The 20,425-nt window shown below is 43.1% G+C and overlaps 1 protein-coding gene across 3 annotated transcripts in view; it reads right to left on the bottom strand.

The window, feature by feature from the left end:
* ARHGAP26 (Rho GTPase activating protein 26) overlaps nt 1-20,425 on the bottom strand; it is a 643,079-nt gene that overhangs the window by 232,897 nt on the left and 389,757 nt on the right. For all 3 annotated transcript variants that reach the window (XM_089673029.1, XM_089673028.1, XM_089673027.1), the window contains exon 18: nt 7,424-7,583. In XM_089673029.1, coding sequence (XP_089529155.1) covers nt 7,424-7,583 — 160 coding nt within the window. The remainder of the gene's footprint in view (nt 1-7,423; nt 7,584-20,425) is intronic.

Genomic DNA, 20,425 nt, shown 5'->3' on the forward strand with positions numbered 1-20,425 from the left:
GCCAGGGTATGAAAAGTTTTGAGCACAACTGTATGTGCTCCAACTTTGGAGCATATTTATAGCGTTAGGACTGCAATACACTGGGGTGCTGTGACGTGGCCTCTGCAGCCTACGTGTATATTTGCAAATGTATGCAAATTTAACCCCTGGTTTTAACGTGACATGTTAAGACATGACAGTTCAGTTTGTTGGAGGCTGGCTGGTATGTCAGCTGGGAGTTTTTCTTTGTTGTTTTTTGACATGCGTCACCCTTCCATATGCTCCTTGCTGCAGAGGCCATTTAGAGGTTGGGGTGGTTGCCATTTGTCCTAATTAACTATATCTGCTCCTTTTCCCCTCCGCTCTTACTTTCCTATCCTATCCTTTACAGCCACGGAAGCTGCCATCTTAGCCTCTGTTTGATCTGCAGCTGCCATGGTGCTGCACATGTGATCAGTTATGACAATGGACATTTGATGGCTTGACATTGTCAATGAAAGCACCAGCAACTGTGACAGCTATCATTCAGGGCATTCCTTGAATATAACCATTTTGGGAAATGGTTAAATCTACGGGCTTAGCTCAACTTTAATTTCTGTTTTTTACTATTATGTATTTTTTAACTAGCACTGGCCAAAAAAAAGAAAATGTGCTTTGTTTTGTTTTTTTTTAGTTTAGTTTTTTTTTTTGTCTAAAAATTGAGGAAGAAAAATAATTTTTTGCAATTCAATATCACAAAAAGAAAGCCTGGTTTGTCCTTGAAAATCAATATACATTACTTTGTTACCTTAAACAATGACAATATTATTTTCGAATACACAGGTCCATAGCAGAAATTTAAAAATTAGTTCATAGAGGATGTACAGGTGTGAGGCATGAAGTGGCTCATAGCAGCCAGTTTTAACATGTAATAGAAATGCACAATGGTCGTTAATTAAAATTGCCTTTACAGAGTTTTCCTCGCAACTGCATGTATGCATAAATGCATCCACACATGGACACGTACTAAATGGTAATTTATACCTCGCTCAATTTACAACATCCCACAACTACAAATAATAACAGTTAGGTTTAAAGCCTTTATTTATGGCTGTGAATATGGAATACATGCAAAGCTGTGTGAGGTTACAAGGATTACCAGCCTGGAGCATGTCTTTTTATTGACAGCTTAAAGATTAGCAGTTGTTAATTACATTGGAAAGAATCAATAGTTGCTAATAATACATGACACTGGCAATGAAAACACAATAGGCGTAAGGCTGAAGATTGAGACCTTTTTCCAGTGAAGACATATGTTTTGAATAATGCAGCAGTTCTTTTTAAGCAGCGCTGGCAGCATGCACACACATGATGAGCGCAGACACTTGAGTGCTTGCACAAAACACCAGTTTCAAAATACCACAGAAAATAAATCATCAAACCAGACTGCAGTTTAGTCACCTGTGCTTAAGCTGAGGTGTGGATTGAGTAAATGTTTGTTTAGCTGGGACTTATTTCCTCTTGGCTTTTTCACATTCTACAATACCCTAACGTAGACATGAACTCAAAAAGTGAGAATCTGCTATGTGATGGGGAGCATCTAGAAAATGTTTATGCCAAAGAGGTACTCTTTAACACATTCCCTTTGTCTTGAATTTCTCCTGAAAAACAGCACTAAACTCACTGGTATGTGAGGTTGCTTAGGCAGGGGTGGGGCTCTGGTGACCAGAGTCCACCTTACCTCAGTGTTCCCCTTTTTACTAAGGGGCCACAGAGTTCCCCTTTACAACAGTACAACTAAACTAACCTACAATCTGATCTACCTGGGCAACTAGATTAAAAGGTTTTGGAGCTTGTAACATAACAGAAAGCAGTTAGGGCTGTTTCTTGAGCTCCATTTATTTCCATTAGAAATGGTCCTTAAATCATTTTTCTCCCCAGTTAGCTTCACAGTCAGCTAATAATCACGTTGTTTGAACATTTGTTTCCAAAGTTATAATGGGAGATGCACACTAAGAAAATTGGACAGATATTTCTGCATTTGGAACGATTGCTTGATTTTGCTTATAGTGTGTAAGCTTCTTTCCATAACTGATTCGGACCTTCCAAAACGAAAACTTCCAAAAGGGGCAAACTACAAAATTTTTCTCGTTAGTGAACATAACTTACGATTATGAATCCTGTGTACTGTCTCTGCTTAAAAAATGTTAATTGGAATGGGGCTTTACTTACAGTCACTTACTTACAGTGCCTGGAAAAAGTATTCATGCCCCTTGAAATTTTCCACATTTTGTCATGTTACAACCAAAAACATAAATGTATTTTATTGGGATTTTATGTAATAGACCAACATAAAGTGGCAAATAATTGTGAAGTGGAATGAAAATGATAAATGGTTTTCAACATTTTTTACAAATAAATATCTGAAAAGTGTGGCATGCATTTGTATTCAGCCCCCGAGTCAATACTTTGTAGAACCACCTTTTGCTGCAATTACAGCTGCAAGTCTCTTTGGGTATATCTCTACCAGCTTTGCACATCTAGAGAGTGAAATTTTTGCCCAGTCTCAAGTCTTCTGCAGACTAACTCTTTCTTGTAAGATTGCCCTGTATTTGGCTACATCCATCTTCCCATAAACTCTGACTAGCTTTTCTGTCCCTGCTCAAGAAAAGCATCCCCACAACATGATGCTGCCACCACCATGTTTCACAGTGAGGATAGTGTGTTCAGGGTGATGTGCAGTGTTAGTTTTCTGCCACCCAAAGCGTTTTGCTTTTAGGCCAAAAAGTTAAATTTTGGTCTCATCTGACCAGAGCACCTTCTTCCACATGTATGCTGTCGTCCCCCCCCCCCCCCCCCCCATGGCTTCTCAAGAACTGCAAACGGGACTTCTTATGGCTTTCTTTCAACAATGGCTTTCTTCTTGCCACTCTTCCATAAAGGCCAGATTTGTGGAGTGCACAACTATTAGTGGACAGATTCTCTTACCTGAGCTGTGGATCTCTGCAACTCCTCCAGAGTTACCATGGGCCTCTTGGCTGCTTCTCTGATTAATGCTCTCCTTGCCTGGCCTGTCAGTTTAGGTGGATGGCCATGTCTTGGTAGGTTTGTAGTTGTGCCATGCTATTTTCATTTTTGGATGATGGATTGAACAGTGCTCTGTGAGATGTTCAAAGCTTGAGATATTTTTTATAACCTAACCCTGCTTTAAACTTCTCAAAAACATTATCCCTGACCTGTCTGCTGTGATCCTTGGAATTCATGATACTGTTTGTTCACTAATGTTCTCTAACAAACCTTTGAGGGCTTCACAGAACAGCTGTATTCATACTGAGAGTTACCGTAGTTTTCGCTCCATAAGATGCACCTAGGTTTTAGAGGAGGAAAACAAGAAAAAAAATATTTGTAACCAAGACTGCAGACATGGTACAGGAGATGACCAGAGACTGCAGACATCGTACAGGAGATGACCAGAGACTGCAGACATCGTACAGGAGATGACCAGAGACTGCAGACACAGTACAGGAGATGACTGCAGACACAGTACAGGAGATGACTGCAGACACAGTACAGGAGATGACTGCAGACACAGTACAGGAGATGACTGCAGACACAGTACAGGAGATGACTGCAGACACAGTACAGGAGATGACTGCAGACACAGTACAGGAGATGACCAGAGACTGCAGACATATTACCGGGGATGAAGAAAGTTCTTTCAGCAATGTACATATGTACAGTTTGTAAAAAACAGCTCAGGGTTTGATATAAAAGTCCACATGCAGTCTAGGGGGGGGAGGGCATACCTGGCCAGCAGTCCGGGGGTGGACCTCACACTCACATCAAAACCTCTACTACAGCAGCTCCCTCTCGAGCATACAGGCTGCATTGGGCGGGGTCAGTGGAGCTTCCAGACCTGGCCCTGCCCCCTCCCTGCTGGCTGGCCTGGTATTCTAACACGACGGCGGCCGGGGGGGGGGGGGGGAAGATCGGGTTGGGGTTTGGGTTGGCCTGGTCAATATTCGCTCCATAAGATGCACAGACATTTTCTCCCATTTTTTGGGGTAAAAAAAGTGCGTCTTATGGAGCGTGAAAAATACGGTACTTACACACAGGTGGACTCTATGTACTAATTAGGTGACTGAAGGCAATTGTTCTACTAGAATTTAGTTAGGGGTATCAGAGTAAAGGGGGCTGAATGTAAATGCATGTAAATCCACACTTTTCAGATATTTAATTGTAAAAAATTTTGAAAATCATTTAACATTTTCGTTCCACTTCACAATTACAGTATGTACCACTTTGTGTTACTCTATCACAAAAAATCCCAATAAAATACATTTACGTTTTTGGTTGTAACATGACAAAATGTGGAAAATCTCAAAGGGTATGAATACTTTTTCACTGTACGTCCACCTAAAATGTCCAAAAGGCGACAATGCATCAGTGAATTCATACCAGAACAAACAGAATTGTCGCCCTGCTAAAGTAAGCCAAAAATCAATGTCTCTATTGACAGGAGACAGGATGAGAACCTGGTAAAACGATGTAAAAGGGGAAACTCAGATAAACAATAAATTCCAGTTTATCGCTACTAACAGACATCATACACTCACTGGCCTCTTTATTAGATTCACATCATGGATGTGCAGCTGACAAATCTTCAGCAACTGCGTGATGCTATCATGTCAATATGGACCAAAATCTCTGAGGAATGCTTCCAACACCTTGTTGAATCCATGCCACAAAGAAATAAGACAGTTCTGAAGGAAAAAGGGGGTCCAACTTGGTACTAACAAGGTGTACCTAATAAAGTGGCCAGTGAATGTATGTTCCATTTTCTTCTTTGACCATAGTTCTAATTAAGTGCTCTTGTTTTTTGCTGTCCCAACTTGATAAACTCTGGAATTCATTTTCCCATCAATGACAACAATCCGTCCAGGCCCTGAGGCAGCAAAGCAGCCCCAAACCATGATGCTCCCTCCGCCATGTTTTACAGTGGGGATGAGGTTTTGATGTTGGTGTGCTGTGCCTTTTTTTCTACACACATAGTGTTGTGTGTTCTTCCCAAACAACTCAATCTTGGTTTCATCTGTCCACAGTATATTTTGCCAGTAGTGCTGTGGAACATCCAGGTGCTCTTTTGCAAATGTCAAACGCGCTACAATATTCTTTTTGGACAGCAATGGCTTCCTCCGTGGTGTCCTCCCATGTACTCCATTCTTGTTTAAGGTTTTCCTTATTGTAGATGTGTCAACAAAAATGCTAGCATGTGCCAGAGATTTCTGTAGGTCTTTAGCTGACACTCTGGGATTCTTCTTTACCTCATGCAGCATTCTGCGCTGTGCTCTTGCAGTCATTTTTACAGGACGACAACGCCTAGGGAGAGTAGCAACAGTGCTAAACTTTCTCCATTTGTAGACAGTCTGTCTTACCGTGGACACATGAACATCAAGGCTTTTGGAGATACTTTTGTAACCCTTTCCAGCTTCATGCAAGTCAACAATTCTTGATCGTATGTCTTCTGAGAGCTCTTTTCTGCGAGGCATGGTTCACATCAGACAGTGCTTCTTGAAACCAGTAAACCCAAAACAGGTGTGTGTTTTTTAAGGGCAGGACAGCTATCAGCAACACATCCAATATCATCACACTGATTGGAGTCAAGGTTGGCTCACTCCTGGCTCCAATTAGCTCTGGGAGAAGTCATTAAGCTAGGGCCTCACATACTTTTTCCTCCCTGCACTGTGAATGTTTACATGTTATGTGCAATTAAACCATGGCAACATCGAATGTTTGTGCAGTATTATGCTCAACAGACTGTGTTCTTCTATTGCTGTGACTTAGATGACGTTCAGAGCACATTTTATGCCCAATTCATGCAAAACTCCACGTAATCCCAAGGGGTTCACATACTTTTTCTTGCAACTGTATCCACACCTCAGTGCAAAAAGCAAACAAATGAATCATTCACCAGACCTATATGACCCCTATTACAGTGGTCATATATCGCATTGTGTGTTATAAATCTCTGGAGGTTCCTCCCCGTATGATCACCAACACCTGCACTTCCAGGTTGGCTATCCAACCTGGAAGTGCAGGTGTTGGTGATCATACGTTTGCTTTTTGCAATGAGGTGTGGATACATGGATTTCTATGTCACCAAATTTTGAAGTCAAAGAAGGACTGTCACAATTTGAATTCATGCAGCACTTGGTGGAAGCATAAGGACGTTTTATAAAATTGGGAATATTCAGTCACTTTATATGTTTAATTAATTTATGTTTGGTATATGTATTGTCTGATAATTATTTGTTGGTATTGATCCACAAAACTCATTACTTCGCTATTATATGGGGAGTATAGGGTGCATACCTACACTTTATGCTACTTACCCTATTTGAGCACAGCGCCTATCTATTCATCACATATTTTAGTTGCTATAGACAGGAGAATTGCCATGGCGAGGTGTTGCAGGGAGCCCCATCAAAATTCTGCTAGGGAGAACCATAAACTGTAGTTCCGCCTCTGGTGGGCAACAGCTTTGCATATGTTCTCCAAATGTTGACACTTTTGAAACACTTGTCATTGACTACACAACTAAATATCACAACTCATGTTTTCATTTATAACATTACTTGTTCATAGTCTAGGGCATGATAGGCAATGGTAGGGAGGACTACCTTGACAGCAGGTGGAAATAGATACTGCTGGCATAAATGCTTGAGAAAATGCAGCCTGTTGGCATTGCCACCTGCTTTTAGGGACACAAAATGAACAGACAGTATAGGATTCATCAACGCTTAGACTAAGGCAAATATATTCATACATATTGTAGAAGCAGCCAAACATAGACTGCCAAAATGTTTGTCAAGATGGAAGTATCATCTGACATTTCACAATCATATAAACAGGTAAGCACATTACTTACAAAGAAAATAGTCATATTTTCAAGACGTATGCTATTGCATTATTAAATGTCTGAAGATTTGAACAAGGAACAGATTGGCAAACAAAGGCTCAGCCATGATAAACCACCATTACATGTAAAACATGTGTTGATCATGTAATACATTTTGAAGGCACACAAACATTTAAAACTGAAATGTATAGGATTATACAGAACAGATGAAATAATTGGGGCAATGAAAGGGTCAATTGTCAATTGCAGACCCAAAGAAAAATATAGAATATTACAGAAGTAATCTGGGGGCAACCATAATAAAAGATGAATATAGACATACCATCTGTGTCTCAGAAATATGGGTGCATTACACAAGTATTCAAGCCACAGACTCATGTGTCACCTTGCAGTCTGCTTTGTTCCTGGTCTCTGCTTTGTTTACAGTTGTTGCGCACATAGCATCCGGGAACAGTTTGTCGATTGGACAGCAATTAATGCATTTAACTGGCTGTAATCCATGTAAAATCTAAGTGAACTAATATAAACAGACATTTTTTTTTTTACCTTTTCATGATTTTCAATAATTATTTCAACAACAATATTCTGGAATTTGATATCCATGATGGCTGCTACAGTTTCCTCTTGGGGACGCAAAAGTGTTGGCCCAAAAACCACTCCCAGGTTGGCTACAGTCATCAAGTTTTGCTTATGATTAGCAGCAACGCTGAAAGCAAACAAAAATAAAATAAAATGTCATTCGAAGCTAAATTTTTTTTAAATGAACAACAAACACATCAGGTGCAGAAGGCACTTTTATGAACATAAATAAAAGCTAAAGAATATACATGGGCCTGCTCACCTGTCTATGCAAGCCTATCAATACAGGACAATCATCTGTCTCCATACAGTTGCTGCATCCACACAGAGAAATATAGGCTGCCTGAACGCAGCTCCAGCTGTATAAACAAGGGGTTCATTCACACTGTGTGAATGAGGCCTAAAATGTGATGGTCCAAAGATTGATGACATTTACATCTTAAGTGTTTTAATACGAACAACCTTCTTTCCACACACTTAAATTAAACTGTATGTCAGAGCAAAATAAGAAATGCATATGCAGTACATCTCTGCAATTCATGCAGTACATGCATATTTGCCTATGTTTCATTTCTTTATAGGCCCTGCAAGTACAGAAAAATTAAAAAAAATCATGTGTCAAAAAGACGCCACCTAAATTTATGTACAATGAAAAAGAAAAGCGGCCCCTTCGGTGAAAGCAAACACTATATATGAAAATCAATAATTAAAGATAGACGCTACTCCTAGAATAAGTGGTACTAACCTCATAAATTAAGTGGAAAATATCATCAGAATCTGTGAAAAATAATCAATACATCTAATCCAAAAATAGTCACAAAGTGTCCATACAACAATTCCGCAGAAAACCCAAGCACTGTGTTCACAGGGATCGATGGTAAGTGTTCATTCTGTAGTCCAAACCCAGTAATACACCATGTGTGGTAAGATTAACATTTTACCAGACCTCTATATCCAATTATTATTATCCAATAAGCCTGTCACACCTCTCAATTGAGACCATCAGCAAGAAGAGGAAACGGAACAGGGAACACCACAGTCTTCTAATAGATAGCTTCTCTAGGTGAAGGTGACACACACATACTCAGAGAGATAAAACTTTCATGATGTAGTATATTTATTTAATTAAAAGAAGAAACCAATAAAGAAATTGCACTCACATTTTGTTGTGCCTAGACGGCACTAACACACAGAGTAGGGTAGAATCAAACACCACGCACCGCCGCTTGCAATCCCTGATGTGCATTTCACAGCTCGGAACTAGTTCACCATAAGTGACGTAGATGAAAACCAGAAATGATGGAAATGGCCAAGCTTCAATGCATTTTGCGGGATGCAAAGTTCACGGGAAGTCTGATTCAAGTACTTACATTTTTTACAGAAAAAAAAAACCATACATAGCTGCACTTATTTGTATGTTTTATATCTGCCTGGAATTCAGCTTTAAGGTTACCAGACCTTAGGTCCACAGTCATTAAGCAGCTAAAGCAGGTAATCATGATATATAAATAATCACAACAGTGAGCATTTACAGCTCTGTATATTCAGTATAACAATTACCAAAAATTTACTTTCTGAATATCACAAAACTAACTCAAAATGTGTATTTACCAAGAATACCCTATAGTTTCCCTTTAATGGAAAAGTACAGTAACATAATTCTGCTGTAAAACACAAAGCTAGGAATAAAAATTCTTACTTTAGTGCGTAATGGGTTTAAAAAAAACTGTTCAGATGAATGCGGACAACTTAACATTTTTTATTCATTAACAATCAAAGCTATTTAAAAATGTTACAGCACTTGGCAATCATGCTGCCTGGCTTACTGCCACTATTGGCAGGTCAGTGCAACAGAAAATTTCAGAGAAAGGAGAATTGGTTCAGACGTATAACTCCCAGATAGTGAGGTGATGATCGTCTCAGAATGCTTGGTGATAAAACAAGACAAAATAAGGGTTTTGACCTCACTTCCTGACCTAGACCAGGATCTTCTACAGAATCTTCCCTTACAGGAAGTGGAGAATTTGACACCCCCTCCTGTCATCTGAATGATAATTAGTACTCAAGAACTGCATGAGAAAAAAGAAAAGCCCTTGGGTTTTGGAAAAGTGAGTAGTACAATCTTCAAAAGTAGGTCCTTCCTCAAACAGTAAGAATACAACATCCTTGCCTTGGTATACAAGGTGCTTCAAGGAAAGCTATTGATGTACTGTATTTCTCAGCATAAATATGGGGTACCTACATTTAGTAGTTTGGTAACTCTATGCCACTAAGATCCTACACTAGTTATAGATAAAAACATATGGAGAAGAACTCTGCCTCACCTACTACTGACCTCTGAACTCTCCATTACTTATTACTGACCCCTAAACTCTGCCTCACTTACTACTGACCTCTGAACTCTCCATTACTTACTATTGGCATTTGAACTCTCCATAACCCTGCCTCACCTTAATAATGACCCCAGAGTCACTACTGACCCCCACACTCTGCCTCACCTACTACTGACCTCTGAACTCTCCATTACTTACTACTGACTTATGAGCCCTCTGTTACTTACTACTAGTATTTGTACTCTAAATTACTTGCTGACCCCTGAACTCTCAGGTAATTACTACTGACCTCTGAGTCACTTACCACTGATGCCTGAACTCTGCCTCACCTACTACTGTCCCTTGAACTCAGCCTTAACTACTACTGACCTCTGCCTCACCTACTACTAACCTCCGAACTATGCCTCACCTACTACTGACCTCTGAAAGTTGCATCACATATTACTGACCAATGCACTCTGCCTCACCTACTAGTGACCTCTGAACATTGCATCACCTATTTACTGACCATTGAACTCTGCCTCACCTACTACTTACCTCTGAACTTTGCATCACCTATTACTAACCAATGAACTCTACTTCGGCTACTACTGACCCCTGAACGTTGCATCACCTATTACTGACCATTGAACTCTGCCTCACCTACTACTGACCTCTGAACGTTGCATCACCTATTACTGACCAATGAACTCTGCCTCGCCTACTACTGACCTCTGAACGTTGCATTACCTATTACTGACCAATGAACTCTGCCTCACCTACTAGTGACCTCTGAACATTGCATCACCTATTACTGACCAATGAACTCTGCCTCACCTACTACTGACCTCTGAACGTTGCATCACCTATTACTGACCAATGAACTCTGCATCATTTACCACTGTCCCCTGAACTCAGTCTTACTTACTACTGACCTCTGAACCTTCCATTAGTTACGATTGACCTGAGCCGCTTACTACAGGGTTCAGCGGTGAGTCAGAGTTCAGGGGTCAGTAGTGACACAAAGTACAGAGTGCAGTAGTAAGTGACCCTCCAACTCACCTCTGCTTTGCTTACTTCTCCTTCTCCCGGAGACACTTCACAGTACTAAGTGTACTGCAGCTCTGGCTCCTCTGTCCTTTCTACTCCTTGGTCCAGTAGGTGGGGCTAAATTACAGCTAATCGTAGCCTCGCCTACTTGTCCAGGGAATAGGGGAAGAGTTGGAGGTAAGTGCTGTGAAGAGTCCCAGGGAGAAGTACAGAACAGAAGTCTACCCTCCTTATGTGTCTCAGCTGCGCTTGTCACAGGCAGCTACAGAGGCAACACTGTTCATTTATGTCGGGGAGGGGGTGGGTGCCACAAGCCAGCATAGGGAGTACTGGGCAGGGATTTGCTTATAGCCCTGCCCCCTACTCCTGTGTTGGCCTTTAGCACCTACACCCTCCCATGCATAAACAGTGTTTCTTCTGTAGTTGCCTGTGACATGTGCAGCTGCAGGGGAAACAGAGGAGGGGGAATGGAACAGAATGTTGCCATTGCCTAGCTGATTAGTAGAGCTGAGAGCTGGAACTTGTTCTGGTACTGGGCCTCAGGATTCAGCCTGGAGTCAGAAGATGCTGTAATTTAGTTCAAAACTTGGGACAGTCCCGCTGATTCTAGGATGGTATGTCAACAGCATTTAAAAAGAACACCAGACTATTCATTTCAGTCCCTGCCAAGAGGAATGTTTGCACTAAAATATCCCTACTAAAGTCGATAAATACATTTTAGAATCAATTTAGTCTATGCTTAAAGTAGAACTAAAGGCACTTTTTTCATTGTGGATAGAGTAAGGGAGACTTATAACCCCTGTCAGTTTTTTTTTTTTTGCAATCTGTGTCTCATTGGGGAGATTTACCTTCACTTTTTATCCCATAGCCAAAACAGGAAATCCCTGCAAATTAGGGGATCCCTTGGGGCCCCCCAGGTCCCCAGAACTACTGTCCCCATTGTAAAATTCCCCCTCTATTACTTCATTGTTGACAACCCAAAATTTGGGATTTTCTTTTGCTTTTAATTCAAACCCAAAAACAGAAATGTAATATTGCAGCTTATTAGTCCTTAGATGTGGTGGCTGAATTACTTCTCTAGTAATACAGAAAAGCACGGTTCTATGTTGGTCACCTTTTTCAGTTCTCAATCCACAGAAGGGTGCAGGTTCAGCTCGTGACGGACGGTATACACATTAAGATCAATGAAGACGGATAAGTGTACATCAGTTGCTATATAGAACTTCAATTCCTTTACTCTAGCTGTGAATTTGCAGAACATTTTTGTGCAGCAATGATAGATATACATTTACAATGTACAAGTGAAACTCGAAAAATTTGAATATTGTGCCAAAGTTAATTTATTTCAGTAATGTAGCTTAAAAGGTGAAACTAATATATGAGATAGACTCATTACATGCAAAGCAAGATAGTTCAAGCTGTGATTTGTCATAATTGTGATGATTATGGCTTACAGCTCATGAAAACCCCAAATTTTTTCGAGTTTCACCTGTATATGTATTATGGTTGTTATGATATTCTCATTTTTAGGGGGTTGATTCATTGATTTTATGTTGTTTTAAACTTTATTTTGTGTAGAACCAACACCATGTTGCTGATTATTATTAATGGTTAATTGGTTGCTTTTTTTAATAGGTATGATCTATGTGATTGCATTGTGTTATGAGTAAACCCCTCAAGGTGTGAAGCGCATTAACAGGCCTCTCTGAGAGTTTGTGATGCTGTCCCTAAATATACTTTTAATTTTAACACGTTTGAACAGTGTGTTGGTATCCGTCTTCATTGATCTTCATTTGTTAGTTTTCTGTTTTAGGCTTTTTTCCTTTTATTTACACCTGCTAATCCGCTCAGTAAAACACTTCCTGTTTTAGGTTGTCTCCTTTACCTATAAAGGGGCAAAGGAGACACCTTTGGACAGCAACATTGTCTAGAGATGGTAGTAGATGGACTAGCCGATTTACATGGACTTGACTAACATTAGCTGAACTCCAGCTAGCAGTTACAAAAACAGTTTTTTTAATAGCTCATCTGTCAACTGTCAGTGTTAAATGGTTTGTCTAAATCCTCTAACTGCCATATTTGCTGGACAGCTTGGTCTGTTATAAGACGATGAAAATGACAGATTTACTGGCAGGATCACCAGGTGAAAATAAAGCCCAAACAAAGAAAACTAATGCAGCCCCCAAGAACTGATAAGAAGCCATATATTAAAGTTTTGCTTTTTTCTGAATTCAGATATACTTCAATCTACAAAGGAAAGAACATACAAATCCACAAGGTTTTGTGTTGTTTTACATGAGTGAGAACCATGCGGTTAAAACCACATTATATTTTTAATTGTAATCTTTCTAGGGAAAGCATCCAATCCCCTCCCCCATATTTCTTTGGAATGGGAAATTCATCTAATGTGTGCCAGCCCTTAAAAGTCATAATTCGTTCGGTTTTGGCAGTCATTTCATTGTAAAATAAAAATACAACCACATATAAAACAAACAGATGGCAGAAACAATGCAAGGTACTAGATGGCGTGTGGATAAACAAGCCTGAGACACATTGCATTAAGCAATATTCAGTTGACCTTCCTGTTACTGGAAATCTAAATGAAAACTCTACTGTACCCCTCAGCATAGAAATGAAAGAGAAAGGCCACATAAATTCATAACTTTACAGTGTTATTAAAGCAGGCCATACATGGGTCAAATTCTGAATGATTTTTCGACTGAAAATCGAAAACATTGTTCGTTCTGTAATCTGCTGGTGCCACCAATGATTTCGAAAATTGGTTGTTTTTCATGAATTTTCCAGCATGCCCGATAAACTAAATAGGGAGGAACCACGAAAATTGGCCGGTGCCATTGCCCCACTAACAGAGTGAAAATCGGCCAATTATTCTTGGGTTAAATTTTTGAACGAAAAATTGTTCGAAAATCGACCCATGTATGGCCGGCCTAAGACTAATGTTTATTGAAATACACTGTAGATGTAGCAATGCACTGCAGGTCTTTTTATTAATCCATTCACTGAGTTCATTTAGCTGGAGTCAGACAAGATAATGGATAAATATTCTTCTCTACAATTCTTGAGCCTGCATGTCGACTATATTTACATCTCATTATATTCTTCTCCAGCTAAGGCTAGGTTCACATATGTGCGGGTAGTGCCGCTGTGGATCCACACAAAACTCTGTGAACTCGCACCACCCGCACAAAAGAATGCAGACCTGCGGGCCGGTGCCATTAGTAGTAATGACACGCCGCCCGCACTGGAAACCGCAACCATACTGGGAACCGAGGTTCATGTGCGGGCTGCGTTTTCAGAAGTGCAGGGACTTCCTCCCTGCGTGTCCCGAGGCACGGGAGTCCATTCAAATGAATGGGCTCTCGTGCCCACACAGAATGTGGACCGCAGGAACGTAGATACGTGAACCAGGGGTAAAAGTGTGAAATCATCCTTCAGACTAATCCAACGTTGGCCAAACTGTATAATAAATTTGTGCAAAGCGTCTGTTCATAACATTTTTGTTTTTGTAGTTTATGCATTGCTTTGAAAACACAGGTTCTTGCTTCTCTAAATGCTTGTGATTTACAAAACGTCTGAACTTTTTTTTCAGTTCTGTGTGAAGACAGCATTTTCTGCCTCATGCTGGAGAGAGGTAGGGAGGGGAAGCACTGGTGTTAGTCCTGCTGCCCACCTAGTTATTCTAAATAAAATACTGCCACATCAGGTAAAAGATGCATTTAAGGGGGGCGTGGTCTGCCGCGGCTGGAAGATGGCCTAATAGAGAGGGAGCTCCCGCCGGCCGGATCCCTCTATATCGCCGCACGACGGAGCGGGGTGAGAGGGAGCTGTCACGTCATGGGGAAGACTGACCGGACCTCATCCGGTGCCCGATCGCGCTCCCCACGGGGCCAGGGTGTGCAGGGGAGACACATAAAGGAGCTTTTCCGCTCCCAGCAGCAAAGGGAAGGGCCGCAGCCATCTCCTTCTCCTGCTGGATCTTCCTCCCCCCCCCCTCCCTACGGCTGCTGACACAATTAACCCTCACTGCTCTGACATGCAGGCAGCTCCAGACACAGTGCCTCAGCATGATGTCCCCTCTGCCTCACAATCTCTGTCCCTGAGGGATCTTCAGGCTGTAGCTGCTGACATTAAGGCCACCCTGACAGCCACACTCACTGCAGCATTAGGGGATCTGCATAATGATTTAAGGGCCATGGGTTCACGATTGGACCACGTGGAATCCGCATCCAGGCAAAATGGTTCCGCAATTCTTGATTTACAACATCAGTCAACGATACACGCGTCAACTATCAGAGAGCTCCACAGGCATATTGAGGATTTAGATAACCGTGGCCGCAGGCGTAACATCAGAATCCGCGGTCTCCCAGAATCAGTAGAAAATACTGATATTCCCAAGGCAGCAATGGCCATATTCAATAACCTCCTTGGTCGCCCGCAAGCAACCCCGACTGACATCGAACGTGTGCACAGAGCGATCCGCCCCAGGAGGGGAGATGCAGACCCACCCAGGGATATCGTTTGCTGCCTAGTCAGTTTCCCGCTCAAAGAAGATGTCCTCCGATTTGCTAGAGACAGAGGGCGCCTTTTATATGAGGGGACAGAAATACAACTGTTTCAGGACTTATCTAGCACCACCCTGCGCCAACGGCGCGCCTTACGCCCTCTTCTGGATACGCTCCGATCGCGTAACATTCCGTACAGATGGAGGTTTCCCTTCTGTCTCTCTGTACAAGTTAGTGGCCGTTCTTACAACCTGCGAACCCCTGAAGAACTGCCCTCTTTCTGTGCCTCCATAGACGTCCCGCTGATTGACCTGCCTGATTGGTTCAGCTCCATGAGATTGCCGCTATCCCAGGATTTGGTAGCCGAGGATAGTGCTATGGATTGGCGCGGTCAGTCTTCTCGTAGAGGGCGGATGGCCCCATTGACCCCTCCGAGACCCCTCATGGGGGACGCCACGACTACCGTCAGTCCGACGGCCTCGCCAGCACACAGGAGGCCAAGACGCGAAACCTAATGGTCCCTGTTCTTCCCTCAACATTGCTACTTTGATGCATACCCTGCTGAGTATTTACGTTCTACTGTTACTGCACACCTTTTTTCGTCCACCTGCCTCATATGTTCCAGTTGCGCACTTGCGCTCTCTGATCAATGATCGTCGGACTCCTACTTTACTACCTTTACTACTTATCCGTCAAGATTGCAGCCTGTGATTCATGGAACTCTGTCACTGCCCTATGCGCAAATAGTGGGCCTCCACAGTTCCTTCATGCCTTACAAGGGGTTGGGAGTTGGCCCCATTCTAGCTGTCTCGTCCTCATACAAGGGGGATCAGTTTTTGGGCTCTGCCTTACTAATCGTCACCTGGTTCTCCGCACTCCACAGCGAGTCCTCCGCCTCCAGTTGGTTATCGATTGGTGCCTTCTCCTAGCCTTCTATTTCATATTACCATCTGGAGGCATCCTGGGCGATGAACATCCTCCGACATCATCTTACTGGCAAGCTCTGAACTTCGCCCTCACATCTTTGCGGACGTCCTGCTGCTCGCTTGGGGCTGATCGGTGATGAATTGTTCACCCCCCCCATCCTCTCCGTGGACATTGGAACGCTTGGCCTTCCCGATCCTCTGGAAGTGATCCCTGCTCAATTTGTAATGTATAATTTCTGCGTGAATATGTTATTGTCTCTAAATTTCCACCGGGGGGTGGTTTGAGGGGAGGTGGGTATTATATGCGGGGACGGATAACTGCTTTTTTCGGGGAGTGTAAATGTTCGTATAGTCAGTGGAATCTGATTGTGTGGACGAGCATCACCTCTCCCCGCTACTGGCTAGACATTTCAGAATGGAACCATGTCATTCTCTTAAACCCGGCTTTTACTTGGCCGAAATGGCATACCTGAGGGCCTGCGTGCCTTTGATCACTCCCATGCTCACTTCCCTCCTCCTCCTCCCCACTCCTACGCCATTCCGAGAGAGGTGATGCTTGTACCCTTTGTTTCCCTGGGGACGCTAGCTACTATCTTTGTGTGAGGGGGTAGGGGGAGGAGGGTTTTCTATGTCTTATTTAGTCCCCTTGATACTCATATATTTGTGGGATGATGACGGGCCTTGATCTTAGGGGGCTTCATTAGTAACAGCTGAACAGGGGCTTATTGACGTTTTATCTGTTTTTGTCATGCTCCTTCATGTTTTGATATTGTTGACTTGTTATGTTTGTGCCTTGTGATGTGGTTTGCCTGTAATATGTGCAGGGGTCTTCCGATATTCTCCGTTCAGTGCGGTGCCCCTTTACTATCTCGCGCCCACCTTGGCATAGGCTGCTCTTCCCAATGTGGTCACTCTGTAAGTGCCTTACACTTATTTAATACTAAGCGTAGCTAGACCCCTCGTTCGGCAACATTTCACGTGTGATACACCTACTAAATTTGCCCAGGTCTTCTTCCTCTGCATGTCACATACCACTTCATCTCCCACGGAAGACCGGTACCCAAACCTTTATATGCCCCACCCCTGCGGACTTCTGACACCACTTACCTCTCTTGAACCCCGCCCCCTTGTTCTTGCCTTTTGTTTTTTAATTTCTCATAGGGGGCTACCGGCCGGCGGATGCGCACTTCCTGGTTTCACGCCGACCTCGTTCCCCACACAGTGAGCTCGGTGAGCTTCCACTGACCCTTCTCTTTCGGCTTCTATCCGTATCCTTTTTTCTGAGCTTCTCTTCTTTCTTTTTGCTCCTCTTCTTTTTCTCCGACCCTTTCCCCTCTTCCTGTTTTCTTTCTCTCACGTGGAACAGCGTATACTATCTAGCCGTATACTATCTATATTCTTTTTTTATTTCTCCTTCATCATCATCCCATCTCCATGACGCTACGGTTCCCCATCTTGCACCCGCGCTCCAAATACTGGCGTTTGGATGCTTCCCTTCTTACGGATGCCGCTATTGTTCAAGAGCTCCGCTCTAATATGGCTGAATATTTTTCCTTGAATAGCTCATCAGACACCTCACCCATCACACAATGGGAGGCCCACAACTGTGTCATACGGGGTAGCCTCATAGCCCTTGCGACGAGACGTAAGAAAGCCAAACAGGAGCATCTGAAGCTGCTCTCAGATAGGATCCGCTCTTTGGAGAGAGTACACAAATGGACTCTGGCTGCGTCGACCCTTTCGGAACTCACGCATGCACGCACACAGCTTCTCACGGAACTGGGTAAAGTGGTTAGAAAAAGATACATTCTTACACATAAGCTCTATTACGAGTTCGCAAATAAGAGCGGGAAATTTCTAGCAAGAGCTCTTCGGGAGAAACGGGCTAGTATGACGGTTCATAAAATCAGAGGCTCTAATGGCATTGAGGCTACATCCAACCCCGATATTGCCGCCCATTTTGAACGCTACTATAAATCTTTGTACAACCTCCCTCCAAAACGTCCCCCCATACATTCGGACAAATCTAGAACTACCTTGATCTCTGAATCTCTCCATCTCTACGGTTCACCCGCCTTCTCCGAGAATCTGGTGCATGCTATGGAAAATGATCTCACCCTACTTGAACTGCAATCCGCAGTAAAACAGATGAAACCGGGGAAGAGCCCAGGCCCTGATGGTTTTTCAGTAGCCTATTACAAATCCTTTTTAGATATACTGGGTACTCCATTTCTTGCTGCTTTTAACACTCTCGCTCAACCTTCAGGGCCGCCTAACCACCTGTTGGAAGCTCACATTACAGTTATCCCCAAAGACGGGAAGGACAACACCCAGGTCTCCAATTATAGACCCATTTCCTTGCTGAACGTGGACGTCAAACTATTCGCGAAGATCATTGCTAATCGTCTTCTTCCCTCGCTTCCCTCCCTGGTCGATTTGGACCAAGCAGGATTTATCCCTGGTAGAGAAGCAAGGGACAACACTATCAAGGCCCTTAATCTCCATCACTGGCTTCGCAGGTCTAACACGCTGGGTTTTTTCCTCTCCTTGGATGCAGAAAAGGCCTTTGACAGGATTGCCTGGGATTACTTGAACGCGTCTTTGGTGGCACTGGGTTTGGGTGAGAAGATGCTCAACTTTATCATGGCCCTCTATTCTGCCCCTACTGCCCGGGTCCGGGTGAACGGCCATCTGTCAAACTCCTTTCCTTTACGGAACGGCACACATCAGGGATGCCCCCTCTCCCCACTTTTGTTTGTCCTATCCCTTGAGCCCCTGTTGCGGAAAATTCATTTCAACCCTGATGTTAAAGGAATCACGGTGGCAGACAAGGAATATAAGCTTGCAGCTTATGCGGATGATATTCTTTTGTTCCTGGCGGACCCTCACATCACTCTTCCGAACCTACTGAAAGACTTTGCCCTTTTCAGATATTTGTCGAATTTTAAAATACATTTTTCCAAATCTGCCGCCCTTAACATTACCTTGTCTGCTGAGCTAGTCTCTGCTTGTGAGGCCCAATTCCCATTTCACTGGGAAAGGGATTCCCTAACTTATCTTGGTATCCAGCTCACCAGCAACCTTGATGACCTTTACGTGAAAAACTTTCTTCCCGCTCTTCGCTCTATGCAAGAAGACCTCAATAAATGGCACCGTCCTTGTTTCTCGTGGTTTGGAAGGGCAGCGATCATTAAAATGAATGTACTTCCCCGTCTCCTGTATCTCTTCCAAACATTACCAATTCACTTACCTCTTGCTTTCTTTGCTTCTTGCAAAAGACTGTGTTCACTGTTCCTTTGGAGCCACAAACGTCCGCGTATTGCCTACTCCCAATTAACCCTCTCTAAACTTAAAGGGGGTATAGGATTCCCTGATCTTTATCGCTACTATTGGGCGTGTCATCTTTCCCGGATAGTTGATTCGTTCACACTGCCTCTAAAGACTGGATATCTATAGAGAATGCTTGCTCGCCCTTCCCCCTGGCATCGATTCCTTGGCTTTCGCCGAAACACACGCCACAAGTTCTTCTCACCCATCCTTTGGTGGGACCTACGTTAAAAATTTTCCGTTCGGCTTGTAGATCTGCAGCCATTTCTGGCACACCCAACCCCCTGACCCCCATACGCCTCAACCCTGACTTTCCCCCTGGAATGCATAAAGACTTTTTAATGAAACACTGGCCACACAAACAGATCTTAGTGAAACATTTTCTCCACAAGGGCAAGGTGAAAACACTCCGAGAATTGCAAGAAAGCCTGGGTATTCTCGAATTCCCTTTCTGGGTATATTTCCAGATCAGACATTATCTGCTCTCTCATAAACCCCCTCATAACTGGCATCGCTCTCTTACCCCATTTGAATCTGCATGCGCGAAGGCTGAACCGCGGAAACATCTGATCTCGGAGATCTACCCACTTCTAGTGGAGAGCCGGTCTTACGACTCCCTCCCCGCATGTCGGGCTTGGAAGAGAGATCTTAATGCTGAGCTGTCGGACTCAGACTGGGACCTGGTCTTCCAATACTCTCATAAATGTTCCCTCAATGTCTCGACACAAGAAAACAGCTACAAAATAGCCTCTAGATGGTACCGAACTCCCTCAAGAATTCATAATTTTAACCCCGCCTTCCCCAACAGCTGCTGGAGATGCGGGACCCTGG

The sequence above is a fragment of the Staurois parvus genome, unplaced genomic scaffold (assembly GCF_062004578.1).
Source record: "Staurois parvus isolate SC_StPar_1 unplaced genomic scaffold, SC_StPar_1.0 ptg000133l, whole genome shotgun sequence".
Classification (NCBI taxonomy): domain Eukaryota; kingdom Metazoa; phylum Chordata; class Amphibia; order Anura; family Ranidae; genus Staurois; species Staurois parvus.